The sequence below is a fragment of the Electrona antarctica genome, assembly GCF_951216825.1.
Source record: "Electrona antarctica genome assembly, chromosome: 3".
NCBI lineage: Eukaryota > Metazoa > Chordata > Actinopteri > Myctophiformes > Myctophidae > Electrona > Electrona antarctica.
Window position 1 is genome coordinate 26045576 of NC_136808.1, and position 20268 is coordinate 26065843.

Sequence of the window (20268 nt, forward strand, 5' to 3'; positions counted from 1 at the left end):
TGCATTTTAATGAGAGTAAATGTCGGATGACTAGTTAGGTAGGATGATGTAAACAAATGTTGGTTGATTCATTGGCCCAATTAATTCGCTTGTCTTGTTATCTATATAAACACTTAAAACCGACTTGCTTAGCCCATTTAGGCCTGACGTCGAAATTTAAAAAACGTCTTCTAAATTCTAAATTCATACCTATGTTTCTGTATCAGTGGTGCTCAATATTTCATGTCAAGGACCCCAAAAACTATATGTAATATGCCTCTGCCCCCCATCTGAAAATATGTTGTTCCAGGGACTATTCAAAGATTTGCACCACATTTTCACGATTTTTCAAAAATAGCAGACCTACAAGTTCATAGCGCGCCACTCGGTGGCTTGTAGATCTGCTATTTTCCAACAGCTAAAGTATAACATAATGCTTACAACACCAAAAGGGGTTCCCGCCCAAAATGGGTTATACTTCTCACATTTTAATACGTGAGTTATTGGAATTCACAACCGTTAGGATCCCAAAAGCAAATCTGCAACAACTCCTCAATCTGGATTTCATTCAGGCCTTAAAAAAAAAAAAAAAATTAGGAGAAATATTTCTCGTCGTGTTTTGACATTTTGCTTTGGTTACCGTGTCTGTTTGCGTTCTTATCGCCGATAGCAATCTATGATTGTCTATAGATGGATTCAGTGGAATGTTTGATATGGCGCGGGAGACAGCTGTGACCGCAGTTGAGATTTGTTCTTACATTCAGTGAATTATTAAAACCATGAGGTCTCCCATATTATTATTATTAGTCCCAGTAGGGCTTAACCCATTCAGGACGGGGAAGCATTATGTTATACTTTAGCCATTGAAGAATAGCAGATCTACAAGCTCAAGATCTGCTTTTTTTATCCTGAAAATGTGGCGAATATATATCGTCTCACAACAAATGTTTTTTAACTCAAATCTTTGTTTCTGGGGGGGTCCCTGGAACAACATATGTTCAGATGGGGGTCGCAGCCAAATACAGATCATTCTGTGGGTCCTTGACATGAGATAGTTTGAGCACCACTGACACAGAAACATGAAGGTTTTTCCAGAAAACTGTCAGGATTAACAAGACATTTTGTAGGATCTGGCCTCAGTCCTAAATGGGTTAGCAATACTTCACAGATCTGCAGCATCCAGCCACATTATTTTAGTGTATTATACAAACTCTACGACAGAATCACAGAGAGAATGAGATAAAGCGTTTACTGTTCATTACTTATAGTCTGTAGTTTCCCAGCCGCATGTGCATAGCAGAACTCTTGGCTTCAATCTACCATAAACTGTACGTAAAGTCCCTGCTTTTATCTGCTAAGTTTTGAAATCGCCCCTTCCTTCCACATGATGAATTGATCCATCATTTTAAATTTGTTTTGTTTCTTCCTTGGCCTCGGTTCCCTCGAACAAAACGATCAACAAGTAAGCAAGTCGTTCCTGCTCTCGCATAACAGACTGACCGGAAGCCAGCTGTCATCGGCCAGAAGAAATGTTTTTTTTGTGGTTCAAATTGAAACCATTCTAACAACGACGGCATACATGTGTGTGCTTATTGTAATCGCCATGTCCCTCTCTCTCTCTCTCTCTCTCTCTCTCTCTCCCTAAACAGACACGCTTGCCAGAGAGTCAAAACAAGAGGATAATACTAGAAACCTCAAGGCTATTCCAAACACAACATAAACCTGGCTCATTTCAACCAAAGATACAGTGGTGGAAAAAAAAGTACACAAATGAAAAAAGAATTGTGCAGAATATCTCATTTCAACTATTGTATGAATGTATGAAACATCTTTTGAAAATAGCCCGATCCGCTATTTTCAAATGCCCGAATTGTATATATATAGGGCTGAAGTGGTAAAAAAATGTTGTAATAATAACCCAAATCTCCAAAGTAACTAGTAACTAAAGTGTTCAAAGCCTGAGGAGGAATGTACGTGTTCCTCCTGAACGCAACATGTCACCAGGCCTGAGGAGGAATGTACGTGTTCCTCCTGAACGCAACATGTCACCAGGCCTGAGGAGGAATGTACGTGTTCCTCCTGAACGCAACATGTCACCAGGCCTGAGGAGGAATGTACGTGTTCCTCCTGAACGCAACATGTCACCAGGCCTGAGGAGGAATGTACGTGTTCCTCCTGAACGCAACATGTCACCAGGCCTGAGGAGGAATGTACGTGTTCCTCCTGAACGCAACATGTCACCAGGCCTGAGGAGGAATGTACGTGTTCCTCCTGAACGCAACACCTCCGAGAGCTCAATGCCTAACATGGTATGCCCTTGGTCATTTAGTTTTCCATTAACTTCCTCCCAACTCTGCAAAGCCATCTGGGGTTCCACCCGTGCGTGTGTGTGCGTGTGTGTGCGTGCTTGCATGTGTACGCGTGTGCAGGCGCGAGCATGTGTGTGTGTGGAGAGCTCCATGAAAGGGACAGCAGAGAGGTATAGTATATTCATCATCACAATGGTACACAATATTGTTGCAGAAACCTCATATTTTTCATATTTTAACTTTGTGTGGTCTGTCTGTCTGTCTGTCTGTCTGTCTGTCTGTCTGTCTGCCTGCCTGCCTGCCTGCCTGCCTGCCTGCCTGCCTGCCTGCCTGCTTGCCTGCATGCGTGCATGATGCACATGTGCTGCTCCGAGATGAATGGAGAGCCCTCCTGTCACGAGGCGTAATGACAGGGCATGCGGTTTACGTCACAATATGATTATTTTGGGAGGTCCTCAGTTCAAATATGATTTTTTTTTTTGGGGGGGGGGGGGGGTCGCCTATACCAGCCTGAACCACTGGTTATACGCGACCGTTCATTTGATCCGTGACGTTAGTGTTAAATTACCTCGGTTGATCCCGTGAACGCCACTTTGTCTATGCCCATGTGCGAGGCGATCGCGGCTCCTGCTGTTGGCCCGAATCCTGGCAAAATATTGATGACTCCCGGTGGAAAGCCGGCCTGTCAAAACAATATGGGAGGAAACAAGCTTTAGAGGAGATGACAGACCAGAGCCAAGCAAAACCACAGCAGGCAGTGTGATGTGATGTGAAGGGGGGGGAATCCGGACCCAACCCAACCTCCCCACCACGCAGGCCCCGCACACACACATGGACAGAACATATTAAAGCAAACAGCCACAGAGGCTCCGAAAAAAAGATTGGGGCGAGGCCTGCGAAGGGAGAGATAACGGAGGGAGCCCGTTGTTGCACGGCTGCAACATCTATAATCTAGAACAGATTCAATCCATGATTTAATCATTGCCAAATTATTGATGTCATTATAGGCAAATGGTACGAAAAATATAGCGTATCTATTGTGAGCTTATGTGTTAAAGATGGAGTGCCGTGATTGTTTCTACTTTTTCTGTTTTGTATGTGTTTATGGAGTTAACATTACTCTAATAGACCCCCAGGTGTTTTGTATGTGTTTATGGAGTTAACATTACTCTAATAGACCCCCAGGTGTTTTGTATGTGTTTATGGAGTTAACATTACTCTAATAGACCACCAGGTGTTTTGTATGTGTTTATGGAGTTAACATTACTCTAATAGACCCCCAGGTGTTTTGCATGTGTTTATGGAGTTAACATTACTCTAATAGACCCCCAGGTGTTTTGCATGTGTTTATGGAGTTAACATTACTCTAATAGACCCCCAGGTGTTTTGTATGTATCTATGGAGTTAACATTACTCTAATAGACCCCCAGGTGTTTTGTATGTGTCTATGGAGTTAACATTACTCTAATAGACCCCCAGGTGTTTTGTATGTGTTTATGGAGTTAACATTACTCTAATAGACCCCCAGGAGTGGTTATAATATTCAAATATGTCTTCCCTGTGTATTTTTTGTTTCTTCCTGAAAGCTGAAAGCCTTTGAGTCAAAAGGCCCAATCGAAATAACAACACTTTAATGACATTCATAACCCTAACCCCTCCCACCTTCATTGGCCATTGATTGTGTCTACGACCTTGTAGATTTAGTCGACTAAAATCATATGATATTGAGTCGACTAAAACTAGACTAAACACTAAAACATTCCAGGTGACTAAAATGTGACTAAAACTAAATGAAAACTATTCAAGAGACTACGACTAAAACTAAAATCAAAATTTGCCGCCAAAAACAACACTGGTGGCAGGTGCATGCAGTGCACGCTGTCTGCGGGTGTTTCCGTACCTCTTTGATGAGCGCGCCCATGTAGAGGCACGTGAGTGGCGTCTGCTCGGCGGGTTTGATGACCACCGTGTTCCCGGACGCCAGCGCGGGACCCAGCTTCCACGCCGTCATCATCAGGGGGAAGTTCCACTGCAACAACATGTATAACGTTGTATTACTTTGTAAAATAAACATTTTAGAGACAAAAACATTTTTAATGTCGTTTTTTTATCCCTAAGAGAACACGCCCCCAGCGTCCACAGCGTTCCCCGTGGGAATCGAACCCAGGACCTTCTAGCTGTGAGGCGACAGGCTACAGACTGTGCCACCGTGCCCCATTACACCAACACCTAAAACCTTAATCACTTAATCCTAGCCCCAACCTTGAATCTATATTCAACTATCTAACAACTCATTATTTCTCTTGTGAGGAGCAGGAAAATCTGTCCTCGCAATGTGTGTTTCTCAAATTTGACCACACTTGTGAGGACATTTGGCAAGTATAGTAAAACAAACAAGTACACATGCGTGCGTGCGCGGCCGCGCACACACACAAGCGCGCGCACACACACACACAGACACACACACAACACACACAGGAAGAGGACATCATGCATGCATCTGACTTGACACACTGGGTGGTCACAAGTCAAACCCAATAAGTCATTGCTTGTTAGTCACTTTACTCTCATTTTTAACTCTGTCTAAACATGAGTCGAGAGGAGGAGGAAAAAAAAGGGGTTTTCGGCACTTCTACGGCATTTCTCTTTTCTTCCCACCACCGCAGCATGGGGGGGGGGGGAGGTGGGGGGGGTGTATTGCAACACATGTGCAATACTTAGAGAACCCGTATCACTGTATTACACTCAGGGCCTGTGTTGTTTCTGCCTTATACGGGAACCCATGGGGCTCCGTCCGTACGCAGAACAACCACATGCTCTCTAAACTCCTCTTGCACAATCAACACACGCTTAAACCCAGTTAGGCCTGACGTCGAAATTTAAAAAAATTCTGTATCAGTCAGTGGTGCTCAATATATTTCATGTCAAAGACCCCAAAAATATATGTATTTGGCCGCCGACCCCCCCATCTGAAAAAATGTTGTTCCAGGGACCCTGGACCCACTCGGTGGCGCGCTATGAGCTTGTTGATCTGCTATTTTTCAATAGCTGAATTATAACATAATGTTTAAAACGCCAAAAGGGGTTCCCGCCCCAAATGGGTTAACAGCACACATCCAGCACCGATGGAACTCCTGTACAGTGGTGGACCAATAGTACTCTTAATTGCTTACTTACTCTGTTACAAGTAAAAGTCCAGTATTCAAAATGTACTTGAGTAAAAGTGAGTAAAAGTACAAAAGTATTGGTGCCAGAATGTACTTTAAAGTACTAAAAGTAAAAGTATATGCATTATGCCAGAATTAGTATTTCTCGCATTCCACAAGCTTTCAAATGTATTCATAAAAAGTATACTGTATATTGGGCTTAAGTGGTTAATGTATGTGTTGTATACTTTCTCACTGTTCTCCCTTTACTGAAAACCCTGCAGTGTTGCTGGGTTCACTCTGTTTTATCTCTCCTAGTCTTTCATTCTGTTTATATCTCATAATCTCCCTCTCTCTCTCTCTCTCTCTCTCTCTCTCTCTCTCTCTCTTCCCCCCCCCTCTCTCTCCCTCCATCTCAACTGGCACCTCTATTCGTTGAGAGTGCCAACGGATTTACCCAAATATACACTGATTTATAGTACGTCACGTGCAGAATTCCAGGAAAACAGAACAATGTTTTCAGCAAACGGGCAATGTCTTCTGTCCCTTATTACCTCACCACCAACAACCACTTCCTTTAACCAACTGAAGCCCGCCTGTATCTTCAAAAACAGCCAAAGATAGCTGATCTACAAGGCCGATCTACCAGCTCACTGTGACTCGTTGGGAGCTTGTAGATCTGTTAGTCCCAAACCCTAACCTAACCCTAACCTCACACGAAGCCACGGGTGATTTGTAACCCGCAGCACGGGTGGTTTGTAACCCACAGCACGGGTGATTTGTAACCCGCAGCACGGGTGATTTGTAACCCGCAGCACGGGTGATTTGTAACCCGCAGCACGGGTGGTTTGTATGATTTGTAACCCGCCGCAGCACGGGTGATTTGTAACCCGCATTAAGTCCGGACTAATGGGAGGTCATACTTACGGGGATGATTTGCCCACATACTCCGATTGGCTCATGTCTGGTGAATGTTAGGTACTCTCCATCTGTGGACACACACACACACACACACACACACACACACACACACACACACACACACACACACACACACACACACACACACACACACACACACACGTCGTTATCGTTTTAAGCATAATAAATGTTTGGAAACGGCTACTTGGAGAGTGCAATCATTTCTTCAGTACCAATGGATGTTAGTCTCAAATTAAACGTGTTTAGCTCCCAGCGTTCTCTGAGGACAGATGAACTCACACACACACACCCAACAAACAAGTGAAAGTGATGAGTGTGTGACTGGGAAAGTGGAGGAGTGGTGGAAAGTAACCATTAGTAAGTACATTACGTAAGTACTGTACTTAAGTACAATTTTGAGGTATTTGTACTTTACTTTACTTGAGTATTTCTAATTGCCAGTACTTTTACTTCTACTCTCAGAGGCAAATATTGTACTTCAAATTAAAAAACATACACTATCCACTTCAGCACTATAACAAATTTCGGCCATTTGAAAATAGCAGATCTACAAGCAGATCTACAGCTTTTTCCACGACTGCACACATACACTACTCCAGAGCCCATGAAGGAACACACCCAACCAACAAGTGAAAGTGATGAGTGTGTGACTGACTGGGAAAGGAGGAGGTGTCACCCTGCAGTCAGTGGCTCATTCCTCATGCATTACACAACAACAACAACAAAAAAGTGGCAACTTACTACAGAGAGGGTGTGTCACGCTTATTCATTGTCTACAGTGGTGCTAAAACACTGGGGAAAACTGCATTTTGGTGATACACGGTGACACACACAATGTGAGCTGGTAGATTGGCTGTTTTTTTGTGAGGGGGGGGGGGGGGGGTCCGGGGGTGTAGATTGGGGGGAAAGAATTGGCCCCTGCATTTACACTGGCAGCCAAATCCAGCAAATCATTGTAGACTTTATTTTTAACCCCCTCACATCCCTATTCTACAATTCTTTATAGATCGGCTATTTTCGGCGAAGAGAGTTTGGTGTTTGGTGTAAAAAATAGCAGACCAAGCCAAAGGTCAAGTTTATTGAGGGCTCAAGTCATTAAAGGGGAAACCCACTCGTTTTCAACATTTAACTATGTCATTAATATACCTTAGAGTTGTTGTGTAGAAGTAACACCCCTTGGGGGTCATATGGGGTCATATGATCAGTGACCACCAAGATGTACTCTTTGGCTTGCAGAGGGTACAAGCAGATATGGGCGTCAAGGCGGGGCAAAAAGCCGCTCGCGGCAGGCGTCTCTTCCTGGATTTTAAACAGCTGGTGGAATGAAGCTCCACCCATGCGGCAAAGTGCCGCGTGCCGCGTCGGGCCAGGAAACATGCAGAAAACGCCTGCCCCCGCGGCAAAGTGGAAGCCGCGAGCGAGCTTCATTTTCCATCCACCAGCTGTCTAAAAACCAGGAAGAGACTCCTGCCGCGAGCAGCATTTGGCATCTTTGTGACGCTACAGTGTGTGTGCACCATAGAGTAATAAAAGGATAGAGACCGAACCGGAGCGTTAGCCCCGCCCCCCCCCCCGCTATTCATTTCGATGGAAGTTGCTCAGTGGCGTTTTGAAGCACCCGGAACGGCCGGAAGACTGCCAGAAGTATAATTATAACTCAATGGCTCGAGTGAGCGGAAGTTAAGCCCGGACCTCAAACGTCATACATGACGTCATGAACATCCATCCACCTCCATGAAAGTGCTGCAGTTCCACATTTCGTGTAAACAAATATAGGTATGTTTTTTTTTTGTCCACTCAATTCATAATTAACGTTCCAATGTATTTATTTATTTTAGGTATATTAACGACATAGTTCAGTGAGTGGTTTTCCCCTTTAAATGCAAGACAGAAGACAAAAAATAAAAAATGCCTTCCCCCACCCTATAACCTGAATGGCCATGCAGGCTTTTAGACAGTGCTCTGCTATAGCTGCACTGGTGGCAGTCTACCTTAGGACAGACATCATTAGTGGTCAGATTTATAACTGGCCTGGGAGCAGGCCCTGCTGTTTACCTTCTGAACCCCTCAGGCCGCGTTCATCTCCAACAAGCCCCCCACCCCCTCCCCCCCATAAAGAAGAAGCAGCAGCCATAGTCTGCCTCACAGACTCAAATGTTTTACTTAAGTTAAAAGTATAAATTATACGGTGTTTTAGAAATACTCTGTATCAAAATGTACTTTAAATACATGTTTTCACATCTTTTGAAAATAGCAGATCTACAAGCTCACAATTGAGCTTGTAGATCTGCTATCTTGAGCGTTTTGAGCTAGTAGCTCTTCTACTCTTCTACTTGAATCTTATGAAAGTTATACATTTATACTGCTATCGCACAAAATAAACCTCCTTTCTTGGATGAGAACAACATGCATTGTACTGGAAGTGTTCTTATGCGTCACTCACAGTCACAGCATGTTGTACATTGTTCATTGTACACTTGCATTTTTTTTAATCGTTTAACAATTAATTAGCCATTAATTAAGCGTTAACGAGTTTCTATTAACAATCATCATGAAGGGGAGGGCAGAAAAAAACGTAGTCACAAAGCTGCGTGCGTGCAGTGTGAGCTTACCCATTGGAATGGACGTGCCGTGGATCTTGTCCGCATATCCAGCAAAGTATCTGAGAGTCTTTATGGTTCCCTGGAGGTCCACAAACAGGGTGGGCAGGAAAGGTTTCCCACTGTCCAATGACTCTATCGTCTGAAGGGAGTGGAAGGAAAGGGAGAGAACATGGTTGGGAAATATTGTAATAGAACAAATCCTAATATAATTTCACTCGGGCCGCGAGTGTTTTCCTCGTCTCCAGAGTGAAACATCATCCTAAGATAACATCGACCTACGCACAAAGCCCTTAAGTTATGGCACTTGCGTTCCTTTTAAGTAACACAATAAAGTGGCTGAAATGATTTAATACCATCATAAACACATGAAAAAAGATCTTAAACGGCCCCACCACCCCCAAAAAAAGGGGGGGGGGCAATATTTTCTTTCATAGTCCATTACTTAAGAGCACAGATGTGGTCAGTGTGCTGCTAGAAGTTAGGCTGTGTTCACACTGGGTAGAACCCCATATCCACAATGTTTGGCCTATTCCAGATAGGAATCAGACTGGTTTTGATCAAGTCTGAACTGCTAAAAACACACACACAAACAGATTTGAACCACATCATCTCTACAGTTAGATGTGGTTTGAATTTGGGTGCATAAACCTCACGCGAATGTTTTAAAAAATGGCAAAAGTAGCAGATCTGCAAGCTCGAAAAAACATTTTTCGTCTTAGTTTTAGTCGACGAAATCAACACTGTACTGTAGTATACTCACTGCTAGATAGACACTGTCTCTCTCCACCAGGTCGGCCAGCTTGGACAGCAGCCTCCCCCGCTCCGAGGCATCCATCCTCCTCCACACCGAGCCCAGGGAGAACGCCCGACGAGCCGCCTGCACCGCCTTGTCAACGTCCGCCTACACGATAGGAGACATTTATTAATTACATAATCGTTGTTATTTTTATGAACATTTTCCATCCATCCATCCATCTTCAACCGCTTATCCGTAGTCGGGTCGCGGGGGCAACAGCTCCACCAGAGTGCTCCAGACTTCCCTCTCCAGAGCAACATTAGTGACTTCCTCCTGGGGGATCCCGAGACGTTCCAAGGCCAGTGAGTCGATGTGTTTCCTCCAACTGCGCCTTGGTCTGCCCCGGGGTCTCCTCCCAGTGGGACGTGCCTCGAGGACCTCCCTAGGGAGACGCCCGAGAGGCATCCTAACCAGATGCCCGAACCACCTAAGCTTGCTCCTTTCCAGGTGAAGAAGCAGCGGTTCTACTCCGAGTCTCTCTCGTTTCATTTTCACGTCAATGAATTGATATCATTGCTGTCGCGGGGGCAGAAACCTTGTTGTGTTTTCATTGTAAATTAACACCCTATACTTGATCATACTACAGCGTCACACAAACGTTTCAAAAGTAGCAGAAGCTGTTTCGAGTTTGTAGATCTGCTATACTTGCTTCTGAATTGGAATCCTGCAAAACATTCCACCCGACTTTGGTCCAAAATAATTCCCAACATTCTTCCTCCAAAATAGCCAATAGCCAAGCTCACAACACATCGACTATGTTTGAATAGCTAGAAAAACATTCGGCTATTAAATTGAAAAAATTGAAAAAAAGTGTTTTCCTCATTTTTTCTGGGGGGCCTCTTGGAGGCCTCCTCGTGGACTCTTGGGGGGTCCCCCCGGACTGCACTTTGAGAACCAGTGCCATAGACCAATAATCACTCTCATTTTGCTCTTCTTTCACACCTGGGGGTGTCATATACTCGGTGGGTGGGACCAAGCACCCAACCCAACCCCAAGTGTGAAAGAAGACCAAAATGGCCGCCGTGTGAAGAGGGCTAATGAACAGGTGTTTCTCCACTCCCCTCTGAGTAGAATTAAATCTACTCAGAGGGGAGTAGATTTCCGCACGCACGCACTCTCACTCTCTCTCTCTCTCTCTCTCTGTCTCTCTCTCTCTCTCACACACACACACACACACACACACGTTTCCATTTAGTGCAGTGACGTGTCGTCGACGAATGTTTTTCGTCTGCGAAATCAACACTGCTCACAAGCAAATAGTAAGACAAGTATACACACTATACCCACCTCCCCTTTCTGCCCCCCCCCACCCCACCCCACCCACCCTAATTCCAGCCATCGGTGCTGATTTAGGGAAAGGCCAGAGAGACACTGCCAGGGTAACCAAACCACATTAGACTAAACTCATCCATGCCGCGTTTGCTTTTCTTAATTTCTTGGACACAAACAGTTCACACGTGTTCACAACGCACCAAAACCAAAAGGGAAATGGGTGCCAGAGGGTATACGGTGGATTACTTAGAGAATGTGGAAAACAAGGGAGCGGTTTTTCACCTTAGAGAGAACGACCGTATCTGATTCTCATAATATGTCGGGTGGAAACCTCATGCCGTCCGAAAAACTGGGACTTTTCAGGACTTTTCAAAATGCAAAAAGCATCACAGTAGCAGATCTATAACGTGGGGACCCCCAGTGGTCCTTGAGGGAGTTCCAGGGGGTCCCCTGCAGCTAAATAACAGTTTGGAACCAAATGGACCCTCATGGGTCTGTAACTCTGAGAGTACACTCTCAGAGTTAAATTAACATTGATTTTACGATATAAATCGGGGGTCCCAGAAATAGAATTGCCATTAAATGGGGGTCCGTAGACTAATGCATGTCAAACTGGGGGGTCATTGGAATTAAACGGTTTGAGAATCATTGCTAGAGCTCGAAACGTGGCGTGAGCTTGTAGATCTTTTGTAAAACAAAAGTTTAGAATATGGAGATAGGAGGTTTTTCTGCAGCGACAGTGACGATAGGGAGGAAACATAACTGTGTTTTTCATTTGAATAGTTTATGCAAAAAAAAAGAATACCTTGTCGGCTTCCTGGACTTCACAGATCTGCTCTCCGGTGGCGGGGTTCTGCACGGAGAAGACCTTCCCACTGGCCGAGTCATGCCACTCGTTGTTGATGAAGATCTGCAGAGACGAGAAGAAGAGGTCAGGGATGTGCACACATAGACACCAAAGGGGGGCTTCAGCCCCTGCCCTTTTACCCGTCTGTAAAACAACTGCCCTCTCCAGACCACGAATGCAGCATTTACTATGGTGAAAGAAATGTAAATGCCCTCCTCTCCTTTCCATGCCATGCCAGAAGGCAGCATTCAGGAGAATTGCTTTTTTTCTCCTGAACTTGAACACAGTAACACAGTATTTTGCGTTGAACCAATTTGTTTAGAAATCCAATGTTGTACACTGCATCTCTATAGCTAAAGAGTGCTGGGTTGCGCCCCGAAAATAGCTGATCTACAAGCTCTCAACGCGTCGCAGCATGACGCGTTGTGAGCTTGTAGATCTGCTATTTTCGCTATTTTTGTCCAAAACCGCCCTCTTACGGTATTTCAGCCCCTGCCCCTCTAACACTCTCTGCATGTCCCTGGAAGAGATAGTGCTCTTTGTAAACAATAATGTCCTCCAATTGGATAATATGACCCGTGTAAGTTGATCCCAGAAACGCTTTTATACCAAGTTATTGTTGGTATAAAAAATCAGCTATTTTTCATTTTCAGAGAGAGGGGAGGGTGGGGGTTCCACGGCCAAATACATAATTTATTTTTAAATGGGGGATCAGTCAGTGGCTCTTATAGATGGCTGCTCTTTGGTGGTACAGGTGTAAGAAAAAAGTTTAATTCCCAAAACATGTAAAAGAAGAAGAATTCCAAGGCACTCCATTTCTTTTAATGATTTATTCGTGGGCAAGGCAAACAAAGAAAAGAGACCAGCGCGTTTCGAACTACAAGGTCTTCGTCGGGGTCTATCTGCCCGTCACGTGGCACGGAAAGATAGGTTCCAACCTCTAGTTTCGAACCAATCTCGAACCTGAGGCATTTTGTAGAATCGGCCTCAGGTGTTCTTAATGGATTAAAGTAAGGTGATTGCGCTTGGTTTGGTGATTAAAAAAAGAACAACTAACCAACCAACACTAACAGGCTTGTTTTGGGCCTCCCTGCCCAGTACCCCTCGGAGCCTTGTGTAAGAGAGGGATATGAGGGGAGGGGGAGGGCGAGGGCGAGGGGGGGGATCTGTGGAAATCTGCACAGAGATTCCTGCCTGTCCAGCATGACTCTCTGGGGAGTGCTCCACCATCCAGACAAAAGGGGTGGGGGGGGGGCAGATAAATCCCTATCAGACACCAGACAACCCCCCCTCCTCCCCTCCTCCCCTCCCCCCCTCTCCTCTCCCTCTCCCCCTCAAGCGCAGACACACGTTTCACAACATCTCTGCTCGTTTACGAGATCGTAAAACACGTGCTGCACTTGGTCTCTGTGATGTGTTAAAGCAGGCCTTCCGTTAAACAACCGCCCACGATAAAAATAAAAAATAATAAAAAACAGGGAACATATAGGCCTATTCAAAAGATGTAATAAAGCAATGAAAGAAAAATAAATGTTTAGACAAATAACAAAAACCTTGCGGGTTTGGAACTGTGGCAAGAGTGGAGAGGCTGTTTACAGAGAGATGCTTTCCAACAATGAGTCCATCGCAACGGTTTTTTTTCTTTTCGTTTTGCTGCAGAAAAACCCACGAAGATCAACATGGAGATAAGGTGTGGCTTTTGGAAATTGAGAGGATAACTTAGTCAGTACAATTTACAATTTAGGCATTTAGCAGACGTTCTTAATCCAGAGCGATTTACAATAAACAAGAACAAAAAGCATGGCAATACATCACATCCATAAAAGTAGTTATCCTGAAACATGCGTAAGCTACGAACGTAACAGTGGAATATCTATATAATGAATGGCCCAATATGGACCCTGTTGGGCCATGGCCCGCATGGCCCAATATGGACCCTGTTGGGCCATGGCCCGCATGGCCCAATATGGACCCTGCGCCGGTGTTGGTGTTGCAACAAAGCCACGCGCTGTGTGCTTGTAGATCGGCATAATGTGTCTTAATTGTTTAATTTAGTACAAAGTAAGAAAACTTTCCAAAATACCTCTGGTGGCGTTAAACAAAACAAAAACAAAAAAAATTGTACATTTGCCTCTTAGATCGTGTTGTGCTCGTAAAAAGGACATAAAGTCAACGTAGCTCCAAATTGTACCGAAGTACATCGCGTTTGAATAAATGTACTTGTGGTGGAAGAAATGTCAAATGTTTTAATTAAAGTGTTAATAATACTGCAATATAGATGTAATCCGTTACAAGTAAAAGTCCGGAATTCAAAATGTACTTGTAAAACTACTAAAGTATTGGCATCGAAATGTACTTAAAGTACCAAAAGTAGAAACTACTCATTGTGCAGAATGTCCCATTTCATGTTTTCAAATGTATCAACATCATTTGAAAACAGCCGATCTACAAGCTCACAATGCGTCGCGATGCAATAATCTACACTAGTATAGAGTATATCGTAAAAGCACTGATAATTGGAAATACTCACAGTAAAGTAAAACAAAAATACCTCCAAACTGTACTTAAGTACAGTAGGCCTACTTAAGAAGTTACGTTCCACCAGTGGTACTTGGTTACTTTCCAGCAGCGCTGGTTATAAAACATGTTTAGATCCATTAGTGGGGGGTGGGGTGGTAGGGGGGGGGGGGTGGGGGGCTACTCACACACTGTTGTTAATGGCTGTCAAGTCGGCGTTGATGCATGGAGTGCAAGGAGAACATCCACTGGCACAAAATCCTTTTTCTGTGTATACATACGCTCTTTATACCGTCCTTTTCTACTTGAAGAGAGGAGCTATAATATACACCCATATACAAACACCCCGCCTGGCCACACAAACCTTGGAGAGGCAGCAATAAGGGGTTCAAGTGTTCCAACTTGCTCCTATTAGGCCTCACTAAACTCCAGCCAGCAATGTTTACCGACATAAACTTACAGGGCTTAAGTACTATTTAATTGGCTGTAAACTGTTAGGGAGTGTTTATTTTGAAACCACTTGAAACCCCAGTGTCAGTGTGTGTGGGTGTGTGTGTGTGTTGGGGGGGGCATTCGTCAAAAATAGATGATCTACAAGCGATGTTACGACGTGATCGGCTATTTCCGTGAGAGAGGTGTAGAGGGGAAAATTAGTGGACAATGTGGAGAGAGTCTTGGGGGTCAAAACAGTCCGTATATGAATATGTAACCATTTCTGACCAAGGCTAAATCATTGAAGTTATTTTTAAATAATTTTCAGCAGGGAATCGTATAGCTTGAAATTGACATTGGTTGTTCAGTTTATGCGGACGGGGGTTGACTGGACTACATGTTATATTTAAGCCTGATTTAAGTCAATTGTCCGAGGTTTAAGAAGAGCGGGGCGTTTGGTATATCTGCGCATACCACTCACACAAAAAAAGAAGAAACACACACACACGCACACACATGCACGTTGCACGCGCGCACACACACACACACACACACACACACACACACACACACACACACACACACACACACACACACACACACACACATACGCTCACACACACTTATTATACAGACTCATTCCCCTCTCTATTCATATGCACTCTCCCCCCCCCCCCCCTATCTGGACTTACAATAGATAGACACAGAACCACAGTGGGTTCTCTCCACCTTCTCTCCCCCGAGGCCACGGCGTTCTCAGGGCGTCCACCGTGAGGCGCCGTGCTGCCTATACCTTTAATCTGCCTCTCATTAAGGGCACTTCATAAAATTGTCAGTAACGATAAGGAGCGAAGAGGGCTCCCCGCTAACCAAAACAAGAAAGCCCTGTAGAGCAACAGAATTAGTTTTTTTCTTCTTCTTCTTCTTCTTTTTTAATTTATAGAGGCCGCACTGTTAGTGGAACACCCCTAAATCAAGAGGGGTGTCCTCTGACAGGCTCAACAGGGCCGAGCAAGAATGCAGGAACCGTGTGTGCTAGACTCTCTCTCTCTCTCTCTCTCTCTCTCTCTCTCTCTCTCTCTCTCTCTCTCTCTCTCTCTCTCTCTCCATCCACACACACACACACACACACACACACACACACACACACACACACACACACACACACACACACACACACACACACACACACGGCTCTGCTAAAAAAGGAGAGTGGAGGTCGTCGGGGAGCAGCAACGGAGAACACTATAGGAGCAGGGCCGCGCCACCTAAATCATGGCCAGAAAAGGACCGCTGTTGAGAACTTTTGTCTCCTTCCATTGAGGGACTTGATTAAGAATGACACGGCCGCGGGATAAATCACAACTTTCAAGGTTTTTCTTAAAATTGCTTTTTTAGGTTCATTTGGGGGAAGAGGGGGGGGGAGGAGAACAGGGATGAAAAAAAACAAAGTGCAAAAGTGCAACATTTTCAGATGATAAATGGTGTTTTTTTTCTTTCTTTTTTTTCTTCTCTCTCTCTCTTCGCCCGTTCCCAGCCCCGGGGCCGATACTACTACTACTACTACCACCACCACCACCACCTCCTCCTCACATGTTGGGGTTTGTGACACAAATGTGACACTTCTAACCAGAAATGTGGGTATATATAGACCCCATGAGTACTATAGACAATAATAATCTGATGAATAAACATGCTGTTTCCTCTAGGTTTTAAAGGCCTATTATTATCCATTATTGTCAACCACATTGATTGTTATATTTTCAGATGCTGCAGTGCACATGCACACGAAGTACACATGAGACACTTAAAAAAAACATTATGAACACAAATGTCTTTTAAAAAGCCATTTAAAGGGATCTGTGACACAAATTGAGGATGCCTGATGTGTAAATAACAGCTCAATACTTTATGTATGTGGCACAGAGCATCTGCAAATATTTAGCAACCCCCCCCCCCCTCCCCTGTTCTCTCTGTTAAAGCTTAAACCTGTCAATCACATCATGGCAGAGAGAGAGAGAGCCTGTTTTGGCAGATGAGACGTGTGTGTGTGTGTGTGCGCGTGCGTGCGTGCGTGCGTGCGTGCGTGCGTGCGTGCGTGCGTGCGTGCGTGCGTGCGTGCGTGCGTGGACATGTTTACAGGTGGTGGTGAAGGTAAACAAACATATATTCTGGTTAGTCACGTTTAGACTGCGGTGGAAGAAGTCTAGGAGGCTACTCATACTTTTCACTTGAGTACTTCACCGACCAACCAACCATCCCGTGACTGTGACATCATCAGGGATGGAGATCCCTGATGATGTCAGCAATATTGCTGTTCATTCAGAGGGTGTATTGTAATTATAATAATAACAATAATAACAACAACAACAACAACAATAATAATAATAACAATAAATAAATAAAATAAAAACATTGACCTTGGCACATAACAAAAAATGAACATAGAAATGAAACTAAGTACATTTACCATCTTAAGCGAATTAGTTTTGACTGAAGTTTATTCAGTGATTTCTCACAGCAAAATGCACATGGAAGTGATGGCTGGTACGGGGCATGCCAAAAAATACTGACTGCAGCAAAACATCTGTTTGGCATGCTAACATCTTCTCACGGCTCACATGCTAAAGGCTTCAGGAATATATAATGGTCCTCAGCTCTTGGCTTCTTTGGAATGAGGTAGGCCTATATATATATATATATATATATATATATATATATATATATATATATATTAGAAGTTTTGTTGCTGTAGCGCGAAAACGTGTTATCGCCAAGAGTCCATTTTTTCCACCCTCAGGGGGGGGCCTCCACCCTCATGGGGGAGCCTCCACCCTCAGGGGGGGCCTCCACCCTCAGGGGGGGCCTCCACCACCCTCAGGGGGGGGCCTCCAACCTCAGGGGGGCCTCCACCACCCTCAGGGGTGCTCCACCCTCAGGGGGGGCCTCCACCCTCAGGGGGGGCCTCAACCACCCTAAGGGGGGGCCTCCACCCTCAGGGGGCCTCTCATTTTTCTCGCTGCATTTATTGCTCTCTCCCACGATGTTAAGTTACAGCTATTTCCTGTTAATACTAACCATGGGTAAAACGTGCGGCATAGGGAGGTAAAGGGGAGACACTTTATTGTGAAGGGACGACAGGATGAGGAGAGGTGGTGTTGTTGCTGGGTAAATGTCGAGAGTAATGGCTGTGCGCGATATTGAACGGTCTAAACTATGTGTATCAAACTATCAATACCACTGTATCAACCAAATAATTATGTCAGGTGTATATGGGGGCCTCATATTTGGTATTCAAACGGGCTAGTGTCTAGTTTTAGTCGACTAAATATCATACGATTTTAACCGACTGAATCTACAGTTGATTGTGTCGACTAAAATCTATTTCAGCGGGCCTTGTTGCTGTCTTAATGACTGATTTAACACTTGCTGAAAATAGCCGATCTACAAGCTCACAACGCGTCGCAGCGAGTGTAAAATGACTTATACTGGACCTCTTGCCCACTAGTCCCTTCCTAACATTTTAGTCTAGTTTTTATTTGTTGAGAAAATTGACAGTATATTTAGTCATAGTTTTAGTCATTAGTCATCTTAGTTTCTATTTATTTTTTATGTAGTTTTCGTCAGTGAAAAAAGATAGTTGACGAACATTTTTCGTCATAGTTTTAGTCGACGAAATCAACACAGTTTTGGACATATGAGGTTTCCACCCGACAGAGACATACACAGATACATAGAAATGTGTGCATGCATGCGTGTCTATGAGAGAGAGAGAGAGAGAGAGAGAGAGAGAGAGAGAGAGAGAGAGAGAGAGAGAGAGAGAGAGAGAATGTGCGTGTGCATTTGTGTGGGATGTTACACAACACACACCCAAAAGATTCCAAACACACAACAAGTCAGACAGAATTGTAAAAGTGACCGGCTGCACCTGCAACCTTCACCATGTCTGTCTGTCTGAGCAGGAAGTTTCATATCCTCCTCTATCACATCAATATTTCATGTCAAATACCCCAGAAATTATATGTAATATGCCTCCGCCCCCTATCTGAAAATATGTTGTTCCAGGGACCTCCCCAGAAGCAAAGATTTGAGTTAAAATGTTCACCCTGTAATAATATATATTCAAAGATTTGTGCCACATTTTCACGATTTAAAAAATGTTTTAAATCGAGCCCCTCACCCAGAGACAATGCCACCCTGTGCCCCTCACCCAGAGACAATGCCACCCTGTGTCCCTCACCCAGAGACAATGCCACCTTGCGCCCACCACCCAGAGACAATGCCACCCTGTGCCCATCACCCAGAGACAATGCCACCCTGCGCCCACCACCCAGAGACAATGCCACCCTGTGCCCACCACCCAGAGACAATGCCACCCTGTGCCCACCACCCAGAGACAATGCCACCCTGCGCCCCTCACCCAGAGACAATGCCACCCTGCGCCCCTCACCCAGAGACAATGCCACCCTGCGCCCCTCACCCAGAGACAATGCCACCCTGTGTCCCTCACCCAGAGACAATGCCACCCTGCGCCCACCACCCAGAGACAATGCCACCCTGTGCCCATCACCCAGACAATGCCACCCTGTGTCCGTCACCCAGAGACAATGCCACCCTGCGCCCCTCACCCAGAGACAATGCCACCCTGCGCCCTTTCATGGCGCTTGGCAAGCGGGGCTGACCTCGCCTGTCAGCGAGATGAAGACGTCTTTGTCGTGTCTGTGGGCGAGCGAAGGGTGAGAGAGCTGTTCCTGTTCCCTCTTGTTCCCGAGTGACGTGCAGACAAAACTTTGATGCAAAAAACGGCAATCAGAAATAACCTCTCCCCATGCACTGTGGATCGAAAAAAGGCAGGCTGTGCATGTCATTAGAGTGGCAGTCGAGAAGAGATGACTTTTAAAATATATATATAAACAGTAAAGCGGTTCTTATGTGATGCTAATGTGTCAATGGCATTTCAGTCAAACAATTACTGTGCTGTGCTCTCATTTCTCTTTTTTTCTTCCCATAGCTGAGCGGCCAGTATTTTTCATGTCAAGGGCCCCCAGAATTATCTGTATTTGGCCGTGGACCCCCATCTGAAAATATGTTGTTCCAGGGACCCCCTCACTCGGTGCCGTGCTACCGAACTGGAACATCATATCAACTGGAACATCAACTGGAACAACAACTGGAACATCATATTTTCAGATGGGGGTCCGTGGCCAAATACAGATAATCCTGGGGGTCCTTACCATGACAATGTTTGAGAACGACTGTCATAGAAACATCAGGATTTAGAAGACATTTGTAGAATCGTCCTGTGGACATAACATCATAACACCCTCCCTTCTCACTCCCACCCACGTCCCACTATCCTTATTGTTCTTATTCTTATCATATTTTTTCCGGTCATTATTTTATGATACCAGACATTATGTATTAA

General features: G+C 44.8%; 1 protein-coding gene across 1 annotated transcript in view; it reads right to left on the minus strand.

Moving 5' to 3' along the window:
* Positions 1-20268, minus strand: part of aldh1a2 (aldehyde dehydrogenase 1 family, member A2) — a 42929-nt gene that overhangs the window by 13213 nt on the left and 9448 nt on the right. The window contains exons 2-7 of the mRNA XM_079497726.1: positions 11853-11957; positions 9740-9880; positions 8989-9118; positions 6362-6423; positions 4189-4317; positions 2857-2970 (exon numbers count right to left, since the gene is read on the minus strand). Of these exons, the coding sequence (XP_079353852.1) occupies positions 2857-2970; positions 4189-4317; positions 6362-6423; positions 8989-9118; positions 9740-9880; positions 11853-11957 (681 nt within the window). The remainder of the gene's footprint in view (positions 1-2856; positions 2971-4188; positions 4318-6361; positions 6424-8988; positions 9119-9739; positions 9881-11852; positions 11958-20268) is intronic.